This window comes from Peromyscus eremicus, chromosome 8a (genome assembly GCF_949786415.1).
Source record: "Peromyscus eremicus chromosome 8a, PerEre_H2_v1, whole genome shotgun sequence".
NCBI lineage: Eukaryota > Metazoa > Chordata > Mammalia > Rodentia > Cricetidae > Peromyscus > Peromyscus eremicus.
In genome coordinates, this window is record NC_081423.1 from 52,234,880 (window position 1) to 52,251,387 (window position 16,508).

The following is a 16,508-nucleotide window of genomic DNA, read 5'->3' on the forward strand; positions in this document are numbered from 1 at the left end:
GAGTGGTTGAAAAGATTCATTGGGAGGAGCTGGCCTGCTGCTGGAGGCCCTGACCCAATTGGGCCCTTACAAAGTGTAATTCCCAAAGTGGCCATGTGGGGCACCAGGAGATTAGAAAGAGCCAGGTGAGCTCTACAGCCTGGGGTTCCCAGCTCTCTCATCTCCCTGGCCATTGAACTCCTTTATCTCTTAACTTTCACTTCTGGCTACCCCTTAGGCTCTTCCATAGCCGTCCACTCCTGGGCCGCTTCTGTGGGAGCGTTTCTTCCCCTTTCCAGCACAGTGCCAGACATCCAGATGGGCTAATGAATGACTGAAAGGATCAGCTTGATGAGACAAAGCCCACTGGCATAAAGCTGGCTGTCGATGGCATACTGCCCTTGCACTCACAACAGTGTGATTGCCACTTTAGCCCCTCTCTTGAACTCTCCAAGCACTGTACGCAAACCCTGTCACCATGTATACACTTCAGGAGCATCACTGAGACGTAGCCGTAGAGGGAAGAGGCGGTGCTTCCGGTTGCCCGCTGTATTCAGAGTATGTGGCTAGTTCCCGCCAGTGTGTGTAGCACTTGCTGGACGATGGGGATCCTTGCCTCTCCAGGGCAGTTGAACCTAGAGAGAGGGAATGAGTGGCTAAGAACCACTAGAGGGCCAGGTGTGCTGCAGGCTTTTAATCAAGCATGCAGGAGGCAGAGGCAGGATGATTTCTGAGTTTGAGGCCAGCTTGGTCTACATAGTGAGACCCTGTCGAAAAAACTTTTTTTTTTTTTTTTTTTTTTTTTTTGAGACAGGGTCTCACTATGTAGCTCTGACTGTCCTAGAATTCATTATGTAGACCAGGCTGGCCTCGAAGTCACAGAGATGATCCGAGTGCCTCTGCCTCTCTGGTGCTAGGATTAAAGGCGTGCGCCATCACACCTAGCCAAGAAATAAGAACTATTAGAGGTACTTTTAAAAATAGATTTTTCAGGCCCTTACATTGGAGATTATTTCAGAGGCTTTAAGGTGACCAGGTGTCTTGTATTTAGCAATACTCTGTTCTAACTTCTATCTTTATGGAGAGTTTAAATATGTTAGGCTTTTTACATTTAATCCTTGAAATTGCTTCTAGGTTTAAGGTTTCCATAGGCCCTAAGACACCGATATACCTTCACGGTGTCAGAGCTCTTTAATCAACATGTTAACATGGGAATTCTGACAGATTATGTAACCCTGGATCTCAGTCTCTCTGTGAGGTTATGGGTAGTGAGCTGGCCTTCTTGGAGTCTGCAAGAAGCGTCTGGCACAGAAAACAGGAGGAGACTGTCATTTTCACTATCGTGGTCATGCAATCTAAAGACCTCTTTAATACTCAGACTTAAGCTTTGGGGATAATCAGAGACACCAGGAGCCTCTTGTCATGGCAGGGTCTCTACTAAGTATCCCCACTACGCCATAGCCTGTCACATCGACGCCTGCGTACAAGTCGCTTGGTACGCCTGCGCAGACTGCACAGTCTTGGGTAAGTGTCGTCAAGGAAAATCCCCAGCTTCTCGGTAAACAAGTTGCCGCGTGAGCCGGTCTGCACGTGTTCCCTACAGCTCCGAGACCTCAGCCTATGAGAAAGTTTTTAGGGCAGGGCTGGCATTTGCGTCACCGATTTAGGCAGGGCGGGGTTGTCACCACAGCCAATAAAAGCTTTGGGAGTGGGCGAGGGGTGTGGCTTCCGGTTAGATGTCCAATCAACGCGCTGGGGCGCCCCCTCCCTCACGTGGCTCTATCACTACCGGTTGTCACGTTGTCCAATGGGAAGATGACTGCGCTCTGAAGTGCCAATGGTGGCTTTGCAGGGGCTTGTCGGCTGCACGCGGAGCGGGGCATGGGTTAGCGCCTCTAAGCCAATAAGCTTGGGAGGCGTGACAGAATGGGCAGTGGGAGGGCCTGGAGGAGCCTGTGGAGTAGCTACCCAACGTCCCCAGTAGTGAAGAAATTTGGATTCTGCGTGCGCTTGCAACTGTGAGTAGCCCCCTACTCCAGGGCGGTCGAAATGGGTTTTTCCGGGAGGTGTGCTCGGCCAAAAGGGGTGTCAGTGGCGTGGTGTGGGATCATGCAAATGTGTGAGAACTGCAGTAGGAGTGCTTGATGGTTGTGGACTGCAAACTCAGCTCTAGGGGAGCATGGATAGGAGTTACCAGCATCAGATCGCTCACCTCTCTAGGGTCCCTGGACCCTGTTGCCTAGCGCAGAGTGCTCAGAAGCCCTCAGCCACCCGAGGGAGCTGAAGCCTGAGAGCTGGTTAAGGTTTGGGTAGGCTCCCAAGGCACTTGGAAGAGGCAGAGAGTCTGAGCCTGGAGAAAGGCCCTGGGAGGGCAGGTAGGAACGTGACATGGTGATCTGAGGAAGGTTAGTGTGCTGATTTGTGTGACTCGGAGGCTGTCTCATCACGACTCTGGATTACTTTTTCACGTGAAAAGGATAGCATTGTGGTCTCAGGGACATGCTTGTAAAGAGAAATGGGCTAACAATTTGTTGGATTCTGAAAGGGATAGGGTTGAGGGTTTCTATATACTGGCTTGCCCACTCTTCTCGAGCTGCAGGAGGGGAGGAGGTACCAAAAGGCTGCTCTGATGTCTAGACAGTCAGGCCTGGGTGGAGGTGGGAGAGGGAGAAGTGAGGATCCTAGGAAAGCATTGTGGTTGGAGACTTCTCTGATGATCTCAAGAGTTTTTGATCACAGAAAAAATGAACTGTGGTGGTGTGTGGAGTACAAACGATGCCTTGAGATCAGGCTGAGCCTTGAGATGCAGCTTGTGTTCTAGGCACCAAACTTAGAACCAGGGGGGTGTTTAGAGGTTTGACGGTGCTGGAATGCAGAGTAGAGGTTTGGTAACACTTACAGGGTCCCTGAGCATAAGAAGCCAGAACCAGTCATCATCAGAGTCCAAATCTTGAGCTTCATTATTAGGACGCTGAGAACATGTTTATGAAGCAGACAATTACGCAAGTTTAGTAACTACTTAAGTCTTAGGTGTCCCTCATGAAATGAGGGTGATATCTATCATCAGTTTGGGATACTTAAGCATAATGCTCGGGTCATTTAAAACACAAACTATAAGGTAACAAAACAGTAGTGATGGAGTTAGGGATTTCTGTGAATGTTGTGGCTCAAAACAACCTTCATCTTCTGTTTTTCTGCAAGTTTTGATGACTCCTCTTTTCCCTCTTCCTGATTTTTCTGGTCTGCAGGCACCAGCCCAAATTCCATCATCCCTCCCCTGTATTCCTCTCCCAAGATCTGGGCTCCAGACTGAGGCGACTTGTTCTGTCCCAGTTTCTCCCCGACCCCCCTCCCATCTATCCTGTGCTGTAACAGTAACTAGAAATTCCGCCTCTGAAGGGGGCCTCTGGGAAGGAGCAAGTTCCCTCTCTGAGCCTGGGCCTCCAGTTTACCCGCGGTGGCTCTTTGGTACCTGGCCAGCAGCTGTGTGGTTAAAGGGAAAAACCAATGCCAGGAGCTGTAAGAACCAGCTGGGGGCCCACAAACCCAAGTCCCCAAAGGAGAGCCAACCATGGGGCCAGGGAAGGGGGACCCCTTCCTTCTAACCGTCTCTCCAGGAATCCTTGGCTTTTGTACAGGACGGCTGTCGGTGGGTTGGGGGAGGCGCCAAGTCTGAGTGCATGTCCTGGGCCACCAGCCAAGAGAACACGATGTTCCCTAGTGCGCTGGCCGCCGCCCTCTGGGGCTGGCTGCCTCCCAAACCGCTGCCTCTCCAGCCTCCCTGCCCCACATTCCCCAGCTGCCTCGCCCCGCCTCCTTCCTCCGCTTTGACGTCACCACTGTCTCCCGCCCCCTCTTCTCCATTGACGGCAGCAGAGCCTGGTTACTGTGGGGACGGTGAGACCTGACAACCTGGGCCTTGGGATCAGGTGGGGGCTGTTGGAGTGCTGAAACCCTTTGTCTGTGTAAATGGCAGATACGGAGGTGGGCGAGCAATGGCTCTTTGGGTCAGAGGAATCACACCTAAATCCTCGAGAGCTGTGGAGGGAGAAAGGGGTCTGGAAAACAAAAAGGGAGTGAACAGGGTCACACATAGTACGAGGGGGCAGGAAAGCAGGATCATTTTCAGGAAGAGGAAGCTGGGGATTCAGGCGCCCCTGTCTTTTGTTTTCCTGCTTCTGTTTTTCTGGGTTACTTTATAACACTTGTGTGTCCCAGCTTTTCTACAGATCCCTGCCCCTCCGCCTCCTCCAGGGCAAACACTATTGTTAAGGAAAGCTGTAGCCACGTGACAGCGAGGGGCGTGCACTTACAGCTGATTATGTCAGCACCTGCTCGGTGGCCTCCTCACCTGCCACCTACGTTTCCAGGGAACCCTGGGAAGAACTGCTCCGCACAGTTCTGGATAGAGGGGTTCTGTCACTACAGCTCTCCTGAACCCAGACTGGCACGTCATCCCCCCAAATCAAGCCCCTGTTCTCTTTTTATGAATCAGTGCTCTACTTTTCTTTTTTAAATTGTGATTTGTTGCGTCCTCTCCTCCCGAGGCTCCCTCTCCCTTACCTATCCTTGATAGACACAAAGTCATCACGTTTTACCGTCAGTCGGCTGTGTGTCAGGTCCTGACAGAGACAGAGGACAGTAAATGAGACGGCCGCTGCTCGAACTTTACCTTTCTTTTTCTGAGAAGCAGGAATATAAAACCCTTGTCACCCCACGTTTTTCTGCCTAGGGCCTCAACTGCCCTCTCTGCTGCCCCCTTTGTAGTCCTGGTTTCCTGGCCCCCACTTTGGGGGCAGCCCTAAATGTGGGTGGCTGCATCCTCTGCAGAGAGGCAGAGCTAGTCACCAAGTAGGCTGCCTGGAGACCTTTTCCCTGATTGGCCATCGAAGCACCTGCTTTTGTTTCCTTTCATAGTAGCCATTGGCTCTCGCCGCCCTTTCCATTATCTGTATCCCCCCACCCCCCACTCACCCCTTAAAGACACGTGGACCCTCAGTTGCCCTTCTCCCAGGATCTGAAGTGTCAGAGGAAGGGATCAGTTTCTTTATAAGGTCTAGGCTTTTCTCTCTCCCGCTTCCCATGGCTATCAGACATTTCATTCAACTGGCTCCTGGACAGGTGTCTTGTTCTGCAAGGCTGCTCAGTTCAGGAAGGAGGTTTCTCTTGAGCACCCACTGTGGCCCAGACGTTTTCCCTGAAAAGGGGTAGCGTCCCCCCCCTCCCTTCTCTTTCATCATTCACTGTGTGAGGCACCCGGAGCCCATTGGTTGACTGAGCCGTGTCTGAAGCCCTTCAGCCCAGCACCAGCACCCAAGTCCACGTGCAAGGATGTGTGTGACACAGCCCTGACCTCAGTGGGAGCCAGTAGCCAATCAGGTGCCAGGGAGAGAGCCTTCGCCAACTGGGGGCGGGGCCTGCGGCTCTTCGGGCAGAAGGCCAATGAGGGGCAGGGCCTGGCATTATGCAACCCGCCTCCCAGCCTCTCGGAGCTTCTCGGCTGCGGGCTGAAACGGCAGGCGGCTGGAGGGCGCTCGAACGGCCAGGTAGGGATCTCTGCTGCAATCCTAGGGCTGGTCTTTCTCCCGGAGCTTGGTTACCACTACTTCCAGTGTGATGGGTCACTTTGAGCTCTGGTGCTTGGACAGCAAAACAGTAATCCGCCTTTCTTTTCACTGTCCACCCCTTCCCCGCCCCTGGGGCCCTAGGTGTTCAATTCAACCCTTCACGGGTTGTCTGCATTTCTTATTCGCTCACCTTACCTCCTGCCCTGCTTCTCCGGCGCAGCCATCCTAAGCCCAACAGCAGACCTTTAGCGAACATGGCCTCTACCCCTTTCTTGTCACTCGGGGGTCCTCGGGTTTACCCTGGCACAAAGACCCCTCCAGGGTTTTGCAGTCTCTGCCTTCCTCCCTCCAATTCCTGGCCCCATGCCGGTCGTGATGTCAGCCGCTTCGTGCTGGAACATCCTGTTCCAGCGCTAGTTCCTGCTGTTGGCCGCAGCCTTCCCTTTTCTCCGGTGCTCGGAAAATACTTGGGATGGGGGTGTGGTTAGACAAGGAGTAGAGGAAGAACTGTATGTTGGTTGTTGTGTGTCCCCGACCTGAGGCATTGATGCTGTGGTAGGGTTAACTAGGAAAGTAGGGGACTGGGAAAGATGCCTGGGTCCTTCTCTATAGCAAGTGGTAATCGCAGTCCTGGTGTTTGGGAGCGGGCAGGGGTCCGAGAAAGAAAAGCAGTGTCTTGATCAGAAGGATGGATCAAGAACTAGGATGGGGGCGTTTCCACAGAGAGCAGAGGCCGTGTATTTCTCCCTGGGGAGGCTAGGACCTGTTTCTGGAGTCCCTGTAGTTCATCTCTTCACATGGCCCCCTGGGCCCTGGGAATTTGTTAAGATGGGTGATCCCCGGGCCTTGCTGGCCAGTATAGGGGTGGTTTGGCCAGTGTGGGAGTGTGTCCGTTTTCCACTTACACAGCAATAGGGGTTGGGGGAGGGGTCGTTCCTGCCCTCCTGTGGTCCCTCCAGCAACCGCTGAGCTCAGCGGCTGACGTCGGTTTCCCTGGCGACCGTAGCTGTGGCGGAAGCGCGTGGTGGGGCCAGGCACATCGACGCGCATGTGCAGCGGGGGTGGCACCGCCCCCGGATAAAATTAGCCCGGAAGCCTAAATATAGGAGGCGATCTGCTCACCCCCTGCTCCGAGAGGCCTCAGAGTCCCAGACCAAGTCGGGACCTGATGAGAATTTGGGGATAGAAAACCTGCAAGCTTTGTCCCACAGCCATAGTTCTAGTTAATTGTTCAGGCTGTGCCCACTCCACTCTGGCAGGGGGCGTAAGAGAAGGCCCAAGAGAGCTGCCTTCCTACCTGTGGTATCCTTAGGGGGAACGGAAACAACTTAGTTTTCTATTGCAAGCCCCAGGCCTGAATCCCATCAGCGAGGGACTGGCAGAGGAAGGACTGAATGTGGCCAGTAGATGCTGTGGGGTTAACGGCTGAGCTTTGCTAAACCTTCCTTCTTGGTTTCTTTTTCTAGGTGCTGTGATTAAATTAGTCAGCCCTCAGGGACAGGGCTACCTCCCTTATCCAGGCCTCAGAAGCCCCGTCGTGCACCCGTGGTGGCCTCGTCACCTTCTCTGTTCTGTTCTCCACTGCATGGCCCAGACATGAGCGGCCCCCTAGAAGGGGCTGATGGGGGAGGAGACCCCAGGCCCGGAGAACCTTTTTGTCCTGGAGGAGTCCCATCCCCTGGGGCCCCACAGCACCGGCCTCGTCCAGGCCGCAGCCTGGCTGATGATACGGACGCCAACAGCAACGGTTCCAGTGGCAATGAATCCAATGGCCACGAGTCCAGGGGTGCATCTCAGCGGAGTTCCCACAGCTCCTCTTCTGGCAATGGCAAGGACTCAGCCCTGCTGGAGACCACCGAGAGCAGCAAGAGGTGTGTGTGTGTGTGTGTGTGCACATACTGCAGAGTCTGGAGCAGAGGTCTGGAGAGCTAGGGGATGCCATGGCGCTGTTGATCACATGACCCTCACCTTGGGCTCTTTGCTTCTTTTCTAGTACAAACTCTCAGAGCCCATCCCCACCGAGCAGTTCCATTGCCTATAGCCTCCTGAGTGCAAGCTCAGAGCAGGACAACCCATCCACCAGTGGCTGCAGGTGTGTGGCCTGAGGGCCGTGGGACCCGATGCCTGGGGCCTGGGGCTAGACTCTGGGGCTAATGTCTTCACCCCTTCATTCCTTGTGGGCCTTGTAGCAGTGAACAGTCAGCTCGAGCCAGGACCCAGAAAGAACTCATGACTGCCCTGCGGGAGCTCAAACTTCGACTGCCACCAGAGCGTCGGGGCAAGGGCCGCTCTGGAACCCTGGCCACACTGCAGTATGCCTTGGCCTGTGTCAAGCAGGTGCAGGGTGAGTGGTGCTTCCCGGCAGGGTGTGGCCAGGCCATGGACTGTTGTAGGTACCAGTCTCCTTACTGAATATGGCTTGAATACCCTTGTCCTACAGCTAACCAGGAGTATTATCAGCAGTGGAGTCTGGAGGAGGGTGAGCCTTGTGCCATGGACATGTCTACTTACACCCTGGAGGAACTGGAGCATATCACATCCGAATACACTCTGAGGAACCAGGTCAGCTGCAGCGTGGGTCCTCCGTCCTAACACACCCTCACCCCCATTCCTGCAGCTCCTAAATCTTCTCTTGACCTTGGTCCCATCCTAGGATACCTTCTCCGTGGCTGTGTCCTTCCTGACAGGCCGGATTGTCTATATTTCGGAGCAGGCAGGCGTCCTGCTGCGTTGCAAGCGGGATGTGTTTCGGGGTGCCCGCTTCTCAGAGCTGCTAGCTCCCCAGGATGTGGGTGTCTTCTATGGCTCCACTACACCATCTCGACTGCCCACCTGGGGCACTGGGACCTCTGCAGGTAAAGTGCCCTTATGCTATGCAGAGGGCAGCCTGGACCCAAGCTTTCATTTCCTGGGTTCTTCTCAGGCCGGGAAGGGACGGTGCTGTGCTGACTGTCTTCTCATCTGGTCTAGGTTCAGGCCTCAAGGACTTCGCCCAGGAAAAGTCCGTCTTCTGCCGAATCAGGTAGGGAGTGGGAGTAGGAGCAGGCCTTTCTCCCCTCCTCACCCCTGCTGCCTCTGTTATATGGGCTGTGACTTTGACAAGGGGGTGGGCAGCTTTCCACTGGAAACCTCTAATGTTCATTTTTCCCTTGCCAGAGGAGGTCCTGACCGGGATCCAGGGCCTCGGTACCAGCCATTCCGCCTGACCCCATATGTGACCAAGATTCGGGTCTCAGATGGGGCCCCTGCACAGCCATGCTGCCTACTCATTGCAGAGCGCATCCACTCTGGTTATGAAGGTGGATAGGCTAGGGCCCTGGCCTGGGGGATGATGGAAGCTTTTCCCTCTAGGATGGGGTGAAGTTCAAGATGAGAGTCTGGGAGGCATGGGCTGGGTCCTTAGGATTTAGGACATATTTTAAGAGGGGTCTTTATAAGGCCCTGCTTGGAGGTAGAGTAGGATGAGACAGATCTCTGAGGTGTGACAGGAGAAAGAGAATATGTCAGTGATTCTCAGTGTCATCTCTGGTATGAGTCACCAGATGACTCACTCTCCATGGGCCATAAAGCCAGGTCTGAGCCGAGAGGAGGCATGCCGGGCAGCCAGACCCTAGGCAGAGAGGAGGGCTGAGGAGCTAGACCATTGTGGATGAAACCTTCATGTTTTATGCTGCAGCTCCCCGGATCCCTCCTGACAAGAGGATCTTCACCACACGGCACACACCCAGCTGCCTCTTCCAGGATGTAGATGAAAGGTAAGGTAAAGACTGGGAGGAAGGTGGGTAACCAGGGCCAAGCCGTGATCTGATGCCCTCTTGTCATTGCAGAGCCGCGCCCCTGCTGGGCTACCTGCCCCAGGATCTCCTGGGGGCTCCAGTGCTCCTCTTTCTGCATCCTGAGGACCGGCCTCTCATGCTGGCCATTCACAAGAAGAGTGAGTTCGCATCTTGCCCTCCTTGCTTGTCCCCAGGGTTTCTTGGCTGCCTTTGTGGTGGTGACTCTCAATGCCTTGGTCTCTTGGATATCTCTGTGTCTCTCCCCACGTTATTCAGTTCTCACACCCACTAACACCTTTTTCTTCTGCTCCCACAGTTCTGCAGCTGGCAGGCCAGCCCTTTGACCACTCTCCTATTCGCTTCTGTGCTCGGAATGGGGAGTATGTCACCATGGACACCAGCTGGGCCGGCTTTGTACACCCCTGGAGTCGCAAGGTGGCTTTTGTGTTGGGCCGCCATAAAGTCCGCACGTAAGTGTGCCCTGTCTCTGAGCTGGCATTGCGGATGGGGCAGTATGATAGGGTTAGGGAAGGGACTGTAGTCACCCTTACCGTCATCCTGCAGGGCACCCCTGAATGAGGACGTCTTCACTCCCCCAGCCCCCAGCCCGGCTCTGTCCCTGGACGCTGACATACAGGAGCTCTCAGAGCAGATCCATCGACTGCTGTTGCAGGTGAGAGTTGAGGAAGGTCAGGGACGAAGTGGTCGGGAAGCAGGATGTAGACCTCTGACCGACCCGTTCTTCTCCCTGCTGCAGCCTGTGCACAGCTCCAGCCCCACGGGGCTCTGTGGAGTCGGCCCTCTGATGTCGCCCGGTCCTCTCCATAGCCCTGGCTCCTCCAGTGATAGCAATGGGGGCGATGCCGAGGGGCCTGGGCCTCCTGCTCCAGTGAGTAACCTCCTCTGTCTCCTTTCCCATTCTCTGTTGGGAATCTGCCAGTCCCTCATGCTACCCTGCCTAGGCCCCAGACCTTCTGACACTTGGGCCCTGGCACTGGCCACCCCAGTGCTACCCAGTGCTCTGCTCTCCCACAGGTGACTTTCCAGCAGATCTGTAAGGACGTGCATCTGGTCAAACATCAGGGACAGCAACTCTTCATTGAGTCCCGGGCCAAGCCTCCACCTCGGCCCCGCATCCTTGGTGAGCTGGGATGAGGAGGAAGGCCTGAGGTCCCCTTACCCTCACTCCTAACCCATTTACCTTTTCTTTTCCTTGTCCCAGCTACAGGGACCTTCAAGGCCAAAGTCGTCCCCTGCCAGTCCCCAAACCCTGAACTGGAGGTGGCCCCTGCTTCTGACCAAGCCCCACTAGCATTAGCCCCTGAGGAGCCAGAGAGGAAAGAAGCCCCCGGCTGTTCCTACCAACAGATCAACTGCCTGGACAGCATCCTCAGGTGAGGCCTGCCCCTCCCTTCTCCCCTGTGCCCGCCTGCCTTGCCTGTCCTAGGCCCCACCCCTAAACCCTTTGCTTCATCCTTCCCCAGGTATTTGGAGAGCTGCAACATTCCCAGCACAACGAAGCGTAAATGTGCCTCCTCCTCTTCCTGCACTGCTTCCTCAGCCTCTGATGACGACAAGCAGCGGGCAGGCCCAGTTCCTGTCGGGCCCAAGAAAGGTAAAGACACAGCGCATGCCTGGTTCCTGTTGCCCATCCCACCCTGGTAGTCCCCGGCCTATACACTTCTGCCTTGGGGGCTCCTACCTGCTATTCCCGGCCCTCCTTTCCTGCCTCCTGATCTCCAGGTCCCTTCCTCTAGCCAATCCCTCCCCACTCCTCCCCGGGACCCCCTCTCCTGACCTTCCAAGGGGTAGGAGTGGTAACCAGTGCCATCTCTCCGCACAGATCCGACGTCAGCAGTGCTGTCTGGGGAGGGGGCCACTCCTCGGAAGGAGCCAGTGGTGGGAGGCACCCTGAGCCCGCTCGCCCTGGCCAATAAGGCAGAGAGCGTGGTGTCTGTCACCAGTCAGTGTAGCTTCAGCTCCACCATCGTCCATGTGGGAGACAAGAAGCCCCCGGAGTCGGGTATGGGCGTGGAGTGAGGGGGGTAGTGACTGGGCCCCACTTGGTCCCCCAGACAGAGCTCTTTCCTGCCTCCCTTTCCCCCCCTTCCCCTAGCGGAGAGAAGGAGGCCACCTTCTTAGCTTGGGGCTCTACTGCTCCTCACTGTCCACCCCACTAACCTCTGCTGCTTGCCCCTCCCCCACCCCTTCCTGTGTTCCTACTGTCAGTTGAACCGTAAAAGTGGGGTGTAAGGGGAGGGGGCCCCACACTGAGATGCTGACCACGGAGGGTCTAAAGCAAGGAATATGAAGACTCTTCAGGGTCCTTGGGTAGATCTTAAACGTGCTAAAAGCAGGAAGTGGGCTTCCCTTAGGAGATGTCACACCCCAGGGATTCCTCTTTCCTCCTGGGACGGTTTTGCGTGGGAAGAGGAGTCCATGTCTAGCTCTTGGCAGGGAGGTGGTCTTGAGTACCTGGGGTCTCAGGCCTTGGGTGGGGAGGTTGTAGGTGTGGTTGTGTTGACCTCTGAGGTGTTTCTCATCACCTTTTTCCCATCTCACCTTCCTTAGACATCATCATGATGGAGGACCTGCCTGGCCTAGCCCCTGGCCCAGCCCCTAGTCCGGCCCCAAGCCCCACAGTAGCCCCTGACCCAGCCCCAGATGCTTATCGTCCAGTGGGTCTGACCAAGGCTGTGCTGTCCCTGCACACACAAAAGGAAGAGCAAGCCTTCCTCAGCCGCTTCCGAGACCTTGGCAGGCTGCGTGGACTTGACAACTCTTCTGGGGCCCCCTCAGCCCCTGGCGAGCGAGGTAGCCACCCGGGGCTTCCTTGAGCTTCCTTTTACATAGCCAGCCTAGGGCCAGATGCTGGGAGTGGTAATGTGGTGGCGAGGGAGATGTTCCTGCTCTGGGACCCAGCCTGATGCTGTCTTCACTGTCGGACCCCTGTTTAGTTAGACCCCAGATAGCTTCTCCCAGGGTTCCAGGCTGCAGGCTCAGGAGGGAGGCTTAGGGGGCTGGCACTGAGACAAGCGGGTGGAAGTGCTCGGTTCCAGGTAAGCTCCTCGAGTGAGTCCTAGTTTGGGAACAAGGGCAAAGATGGCACCCGCGTGGGACGCGGCATCACGTGGGACGTGGCATCACTGACGGCGATCCCCAGACTCTGGGCCAGTCTTGTATGGGGTTGGACTTGTAGGGCAGATGGAAAGTCCTCAGGACCTAGGACTGAGGCCTGGCCTCTTCTGCCCACCACATCATCCCATTGGGAGTTAGGCAGAGCACAGCTTCAACTGGCGGGACCAGGACCCAGGCTGGCACAGCCTGAGGGATTTGGGCAGATGGACTGAAGTCACCTGCCTGTTCATCCATGGACCCACTCAGCCTCCTCTTCTCTGCCAGTGTGCCTCTGTTTTGCGCACCCCCAGCTTGACCTCATGTAACCTTGCCCTTCCCTGGCTCCTTTCACAATAAACCCCTGTCCCCTGGCTCCTGTGATTCTTCCCTGAAACTTCCCCTACTTTCTATCTTCTGTTATTTTTTTTGCGTGCAAGCTGAGCAGCTTCTTGGTCCTTTGCCTGTCCTGTTCTCCGTGTGTTAGGGCAGTGGAGGTGGCAGGCTCCTTGCTAACCCTGGTCTTTCCCCACAGGCTGCCACCATGGCCCCATGCCCCCTGGTCGCCGACACCACTGCAGATCTAAAGCAAAACGTTCTCGCCACCACCAGACCCCCCAGCCTGAAACTCCCTGCTATGCTTCCCATCCGTCGTCACCTGTGCCCTCTTCTGGACCCTGGCCACCCCCGCCAGCCACTACCCCCTTCCCAGCAGTGGTCCAGCCCTACCCACTCCCAGTGTTCTCCCCTCGAGGAGGTCCCCAGCCTCTTCCCCCTGCCCCCGCATCTGTGCCCCCTGCTACTTTCTCTTCTCCCTTGGTGACCCCAATGGTGGCCTTGGTGCTCCCTAACTATCTCTTCCCTACCCCACCTAGCTATCCATATGGGGTATCCCAGGCCCCTGCTGAGGGGCCACCTACCCCTGCTTCCCACTCACCTTCCCCATCCCTGCCCCCACTGGCCCCCAGCCCCCCACACCGCCCAGACTCCCCACTGTTCAACTCGAGATGCAGTTCCCCACTCCAGCTCAATCTGCTGCAGCTTGAGGAATCCCCCCGCACTGAGGGGGGTGCTGCTGCGGGGGGCCCTGGAAGCAGTGCTGGGCCCCTGCCTCCCAGTGAGGAGGCTGCTGAGCCAGAGGCCAGGCTGGTGAGCAACAACTCCCCCTCCCCTCCCCCAGTGCCCTCCCTCAGCCCTTGCCCCTCTCCTGCCTGGATGATGCTTCCTGGGCCGGTTCTCAGCTTCCGGGAGTTGGGTGGGAGGTCCAAGCGGAATTTCTGAATGACGCAGAAATCCTCTGTGAAGGGACAGTTGTTCCTGACAGGTGTCAGGACATCCCAGTGTCCATCAGTGTACGTTTTGAGAGTGTATCTGCCACATAGAGAGGGTCCAGTATTATGTTCCCCACTCAAACTGTCCTCTCAGCTTGGCCCTGTGACATGGAGCAAGGAGCAGAGATCTGTTGGGTCGGGTGTGCCTCCTTTGGTTCCCTCAACAGGAGAAGCAGTTGAAGAGAAGCCACCATGGTGGATCCTCACTGCCTTCCTGTCTCCCTCCACTCCCCCCCCCTCTAGGTGGAGGTAACTGAGTCCTCCAATCAGGATGCTCTTTCAGGCTCCAGTGACCTGCTGGAGCTATTGCTACAAGAAGATTCTCGCTCTGGCACAGGCTCTGCAGCCTCAGGCTCCCTGGGCTCTGGCTTGGGCTCTGGGTCTGGTTCAGGATCCCACGAAGGAGGCAGCACCTCAGCTAGCATTACTCGTGAGTGCTCACCCTGCAGTACTTCCCAGAGTAGGACAGAGGGGGAGGTAGGAAATGAAGCCCCAGTTTGGCCTAATGGTTAAGGCCAGTGGGCTGGACACATGGCCTTAGAGGGTGGCCTGGTGAAGCCTCTCAGGGTAGGTGTGTTAGCCAGCCGGGCTCCATTGGTCTTCTCCACTCCTCCACAGGTAGCAGTCAAAGCAGCCACACAAGCAAGTACTTTGGTAGCATTGACTCTTCAGAGGCTGAGGCTGGCGCTGCTCAGGCCAGGACTGAGCCTGGGGACCAGGTCATTAAGTATGTGCTCCAGGATCCCATCTGGCTGCTCATGGCCAATGCTGACCAGCATGTCATGATGACTTACCAGGTACCCTCCAGGTGAGTTTCAGAGGCCTCATCTTCTTCCCTTTCAGAGCGGTACAGAGACTAGCCTGCCTGCACTGCCCATCTGGGGTGGATCTGACCGGGAGGTGCCCGTCGTGGCATAAGCCCCTTGGGGTCCTGTCAGTAGTTCTCAAGTTGAGAGTAGTTTCCTGGTGTTGAAATCTTACTTGCCTTCGAGGAAGGCACAGAAGACAGTGGGTTAAGGAATTGTGGTTGAAGGTGATGCCAGCCCCGTGGGTCTTGGCCCTGGATCCCAGCCTTTCCCATCCTCACACAGGGACACAGCCTCTGTGCTGAAGCAAGACAGGGAGAGGCTGCGGGCCATGCAGAAGCAACAGCCACGGTTCTCAGAGGACCAGCGACGGGAACTGGGTGCTGTGCACTCCTGGGTCCGGAAGGGCCAGCTGCCTCGGGCCCTTGATGTGATGGTAAGAAAAGTCTGGGAAGCCAGGAAGAGACTCGGGTGGAAGATTCTGAGCTCAAGTTCAAGGGATAGAGAAATAAAGTCTGATCTCAGTGTCTTTGGGTCATTAATCCTGAAGGATGCTAATCCCATAAACTTGCTGCTGGATGATGTCATGTTAAACCACATTACCTCACGAGTTTTTACAGAACTTCTCTGGCCCATCATACCACCCCATAGTAGTGGGGTCTCAGTAGAGCACTTTCTTAAACATTTTTTAAGGATTTATGTATATGAGTGTTTTGTCTGCATGTATGTCTATACACCACGTGTGTGCCTCGTGCCCATGGAGGTCAGAAGAGGGTGATGTAGAACTGGGGTTAAGGATGGTTGAGCCACCATGTGGGTACTGGCATCTGAAGCTGGGCTCTCCAGCCCCCTCAGTAGAGGATTTTCCAACCTTGTTAGACTATAGCCACCTGTGTGGACCGGTTTCTTGGGAGATATTTTGGGACTCATAGTTAGGTTAAGGTTGGGATGCTGAGCTTGCAGAGTCCCGGTGAGGATCCTGCCTAACTCATATCCTGCTTTTCCCTCCAAGGCTTGTGTGGACTGCGGTAGCAGCATTCAAGATCCTGGCCATTCTGATTCCCCGCTCTTCTCAGAACTGGATGGATTGGGGCTGGAGCCTATGGAAGAGGGTGGAGGCGAGGGTGGAGGTGGTGGTGGTGGTGGAGGTGGTGGTGGTGGTGGTGGTGGTGAGGAGTGTGACGGTGGTGGTGAGGAGGCCCGGACCCAAATTGGGGCTAAGGGCCCAAGCTCTCAGGACTCTGCCATGGAGGAAGAAGAACAAGGTGGAAACTCATGCAGTCCAGCTTTACCTGCAGAAGAGAATGGCACCAGCTAGACTCCATTGGGGGGGCCACTTGCAGCAGTCTATGAGAGGCTTCCTTTTCAACCATGTTAGGGTTCTTAGAACTCAAGATATGGCTGGACCAACCGATAGGAAACTGCCCCAGCTTCTCCCAACATAGGGGGCAGGACCCCCACTACCAGCCCAGGACCCAGGCAGGAGCTGCCTCTAAGCCTCTTAGCAGAGAGTGGAAGTTTCAGCCCAATTTGGAGGATTGCCCGTTCCCACCCTGCTGAGGAGACCTGTCCTCATCCAGTTAAGGTGGCTGACAAGCTGCTGAAGTGGTCTCTCCAAATCTCAGCTGAGCCTGAGTCCCAGTCGGAGGGTTGGGGCTGCACTTATTTATTGGGGGAGACAGCTCACTCTCCTACCTCATCCCAAGATGGGAGGGGGGAGCCTGGGGTCCATGTGGGACCCAGGGGTTTTGAACCCCTAGCTGCTCCAGGGTGGGGGAGGTTGGTGGACCATGGAGTCCCTGGTGCTGCCCCTCAGGTGGGACCCAGGTGTTCTCAGCTCTACCCTCTACCAATGGCATTTGTGTTTTTGATATTGTGTCTGTTATTTTTTTAATACAAAACGAAAAACCAAAAACCCAAGACTTTGTGAAATGA

General features: G+C 55.6%; 1 protein-coding gene and 1 long non-coding RNA gene across 7 annotated transcripts; one reads left to right on the forward strand and one right to left on the reverse strand.

The window, feature by feature from the left end:
- Positions 1-308: 308 nt before the first annotated feature.
- LOC131917250 (uncharacterized) lies at positions 309-10,726 on the reverse strand. Of its 3 annotated transcripts, XR_009380644.1 has the most exons (4): positions 5,737-10,726; positions 4,543-4,601; positions 3,586-4,037; positions 309-614 (listed from the first exon to the last, which is right to left on the reverse strand). It is a non-coding gene; the product is annotated as an uncharacterized LOC131917250 (long non-coding RNA). The 3 variants fall into 3 exon arrangements; XR_009380643.1 differs by lacking the exon at positions 3,586-4,037; XR_009380642.1 differs by lacking the exons at positions 3,586-4,037; positions 5,737-10,726 and adding an exon at positions 4,954-5,729.
- Positions 1,697-16,444, forward strand: Per1 (period circadian regulator 1). Of its 4 annotated transcripts, XM_059270957.1 has the most exons (23): positions 4,993-5,525; positions 7,013-7,417; positions 7,540-7,638; positions 7,736-7,890; positions 7,987-8,108; positions 8,200-8,401; positions 8,517-8,568; positions 8,703-8,845; positions 9,223-9,301; positions 9,374-9,480; positions 9,639-9,792; positions 9,887-9,995; positions 10,080-10,211; positions 10,358-10,463; positions 10,545-10,716; positions 10,807-10,937; positions 11,166-11,345; positions 11,894-12,136; positions 12,972-13,585; positions 14,011-14,197; positions 14,386-14,575; positions 14,859-15,009; positions 15,586-16,444. In XM_059270957.1, the coding sequence occupies exons 2-23, from the start codon at positions 7,143-7,145 to the stop codon at positions 15,889-15,891; spliced, it is 3,909 nt and encodes a 1,302-aa protein (XP_059126940.1). In that variant the 5' UTR covers positions 4,993-5,525; positions 7,013-7,142; the 3' UTR covers positions 15,892-16,444. The 4 variants fall into 4 exon arrangements, with proteins under 4 accessions (XP_059126937.1, XP_059126938.1, XP_059126936.1 ...); XM_059270954.1 differs by lacking the exon at positions 4,993-5,525 and adding an exon at positions 1,697-1,997 and having other exon boundaries at positions 9,887-10,211; XM_059270955.1 differs by lacking the exon at positions 4,993-5,525 and adding an exon at positions 3,829-3,908 and having other exon boundaries at positions 9,887-10,211.
- The last annotated feature ends 64 nt before the right edge of the window (positions 16,445-16,508 follow it).

What these genes read in the sequence shown, in the direction of transcription:
- Per1 (XM_059270954.1), top strand. Translation starts at nt 7,143, where the DNA reads ATGAGCGGCCCCCTAGAAGGGGCTGATGGGGGAGGAGACCCCAGGCCC. An exon ending in GCTGGCCATTCACAAGAAGA is followed by an intron (nt 9,481 to 9,638) that starts GTGAGTTCGCAT and finishes CTGCTCCCACAG; the next exon opens with TTCTGCAGCTGGCAGGCCAG. An exon ending in CTGAGCCAGAGGCCAGGCTG is followed by an intron (nt 13,586 to 14,010) that starts GTGAGCAACAAC and finishes CCCCCCCTCTAG; the next exon opens with GTGGAGGTAACTGAGTCCTC.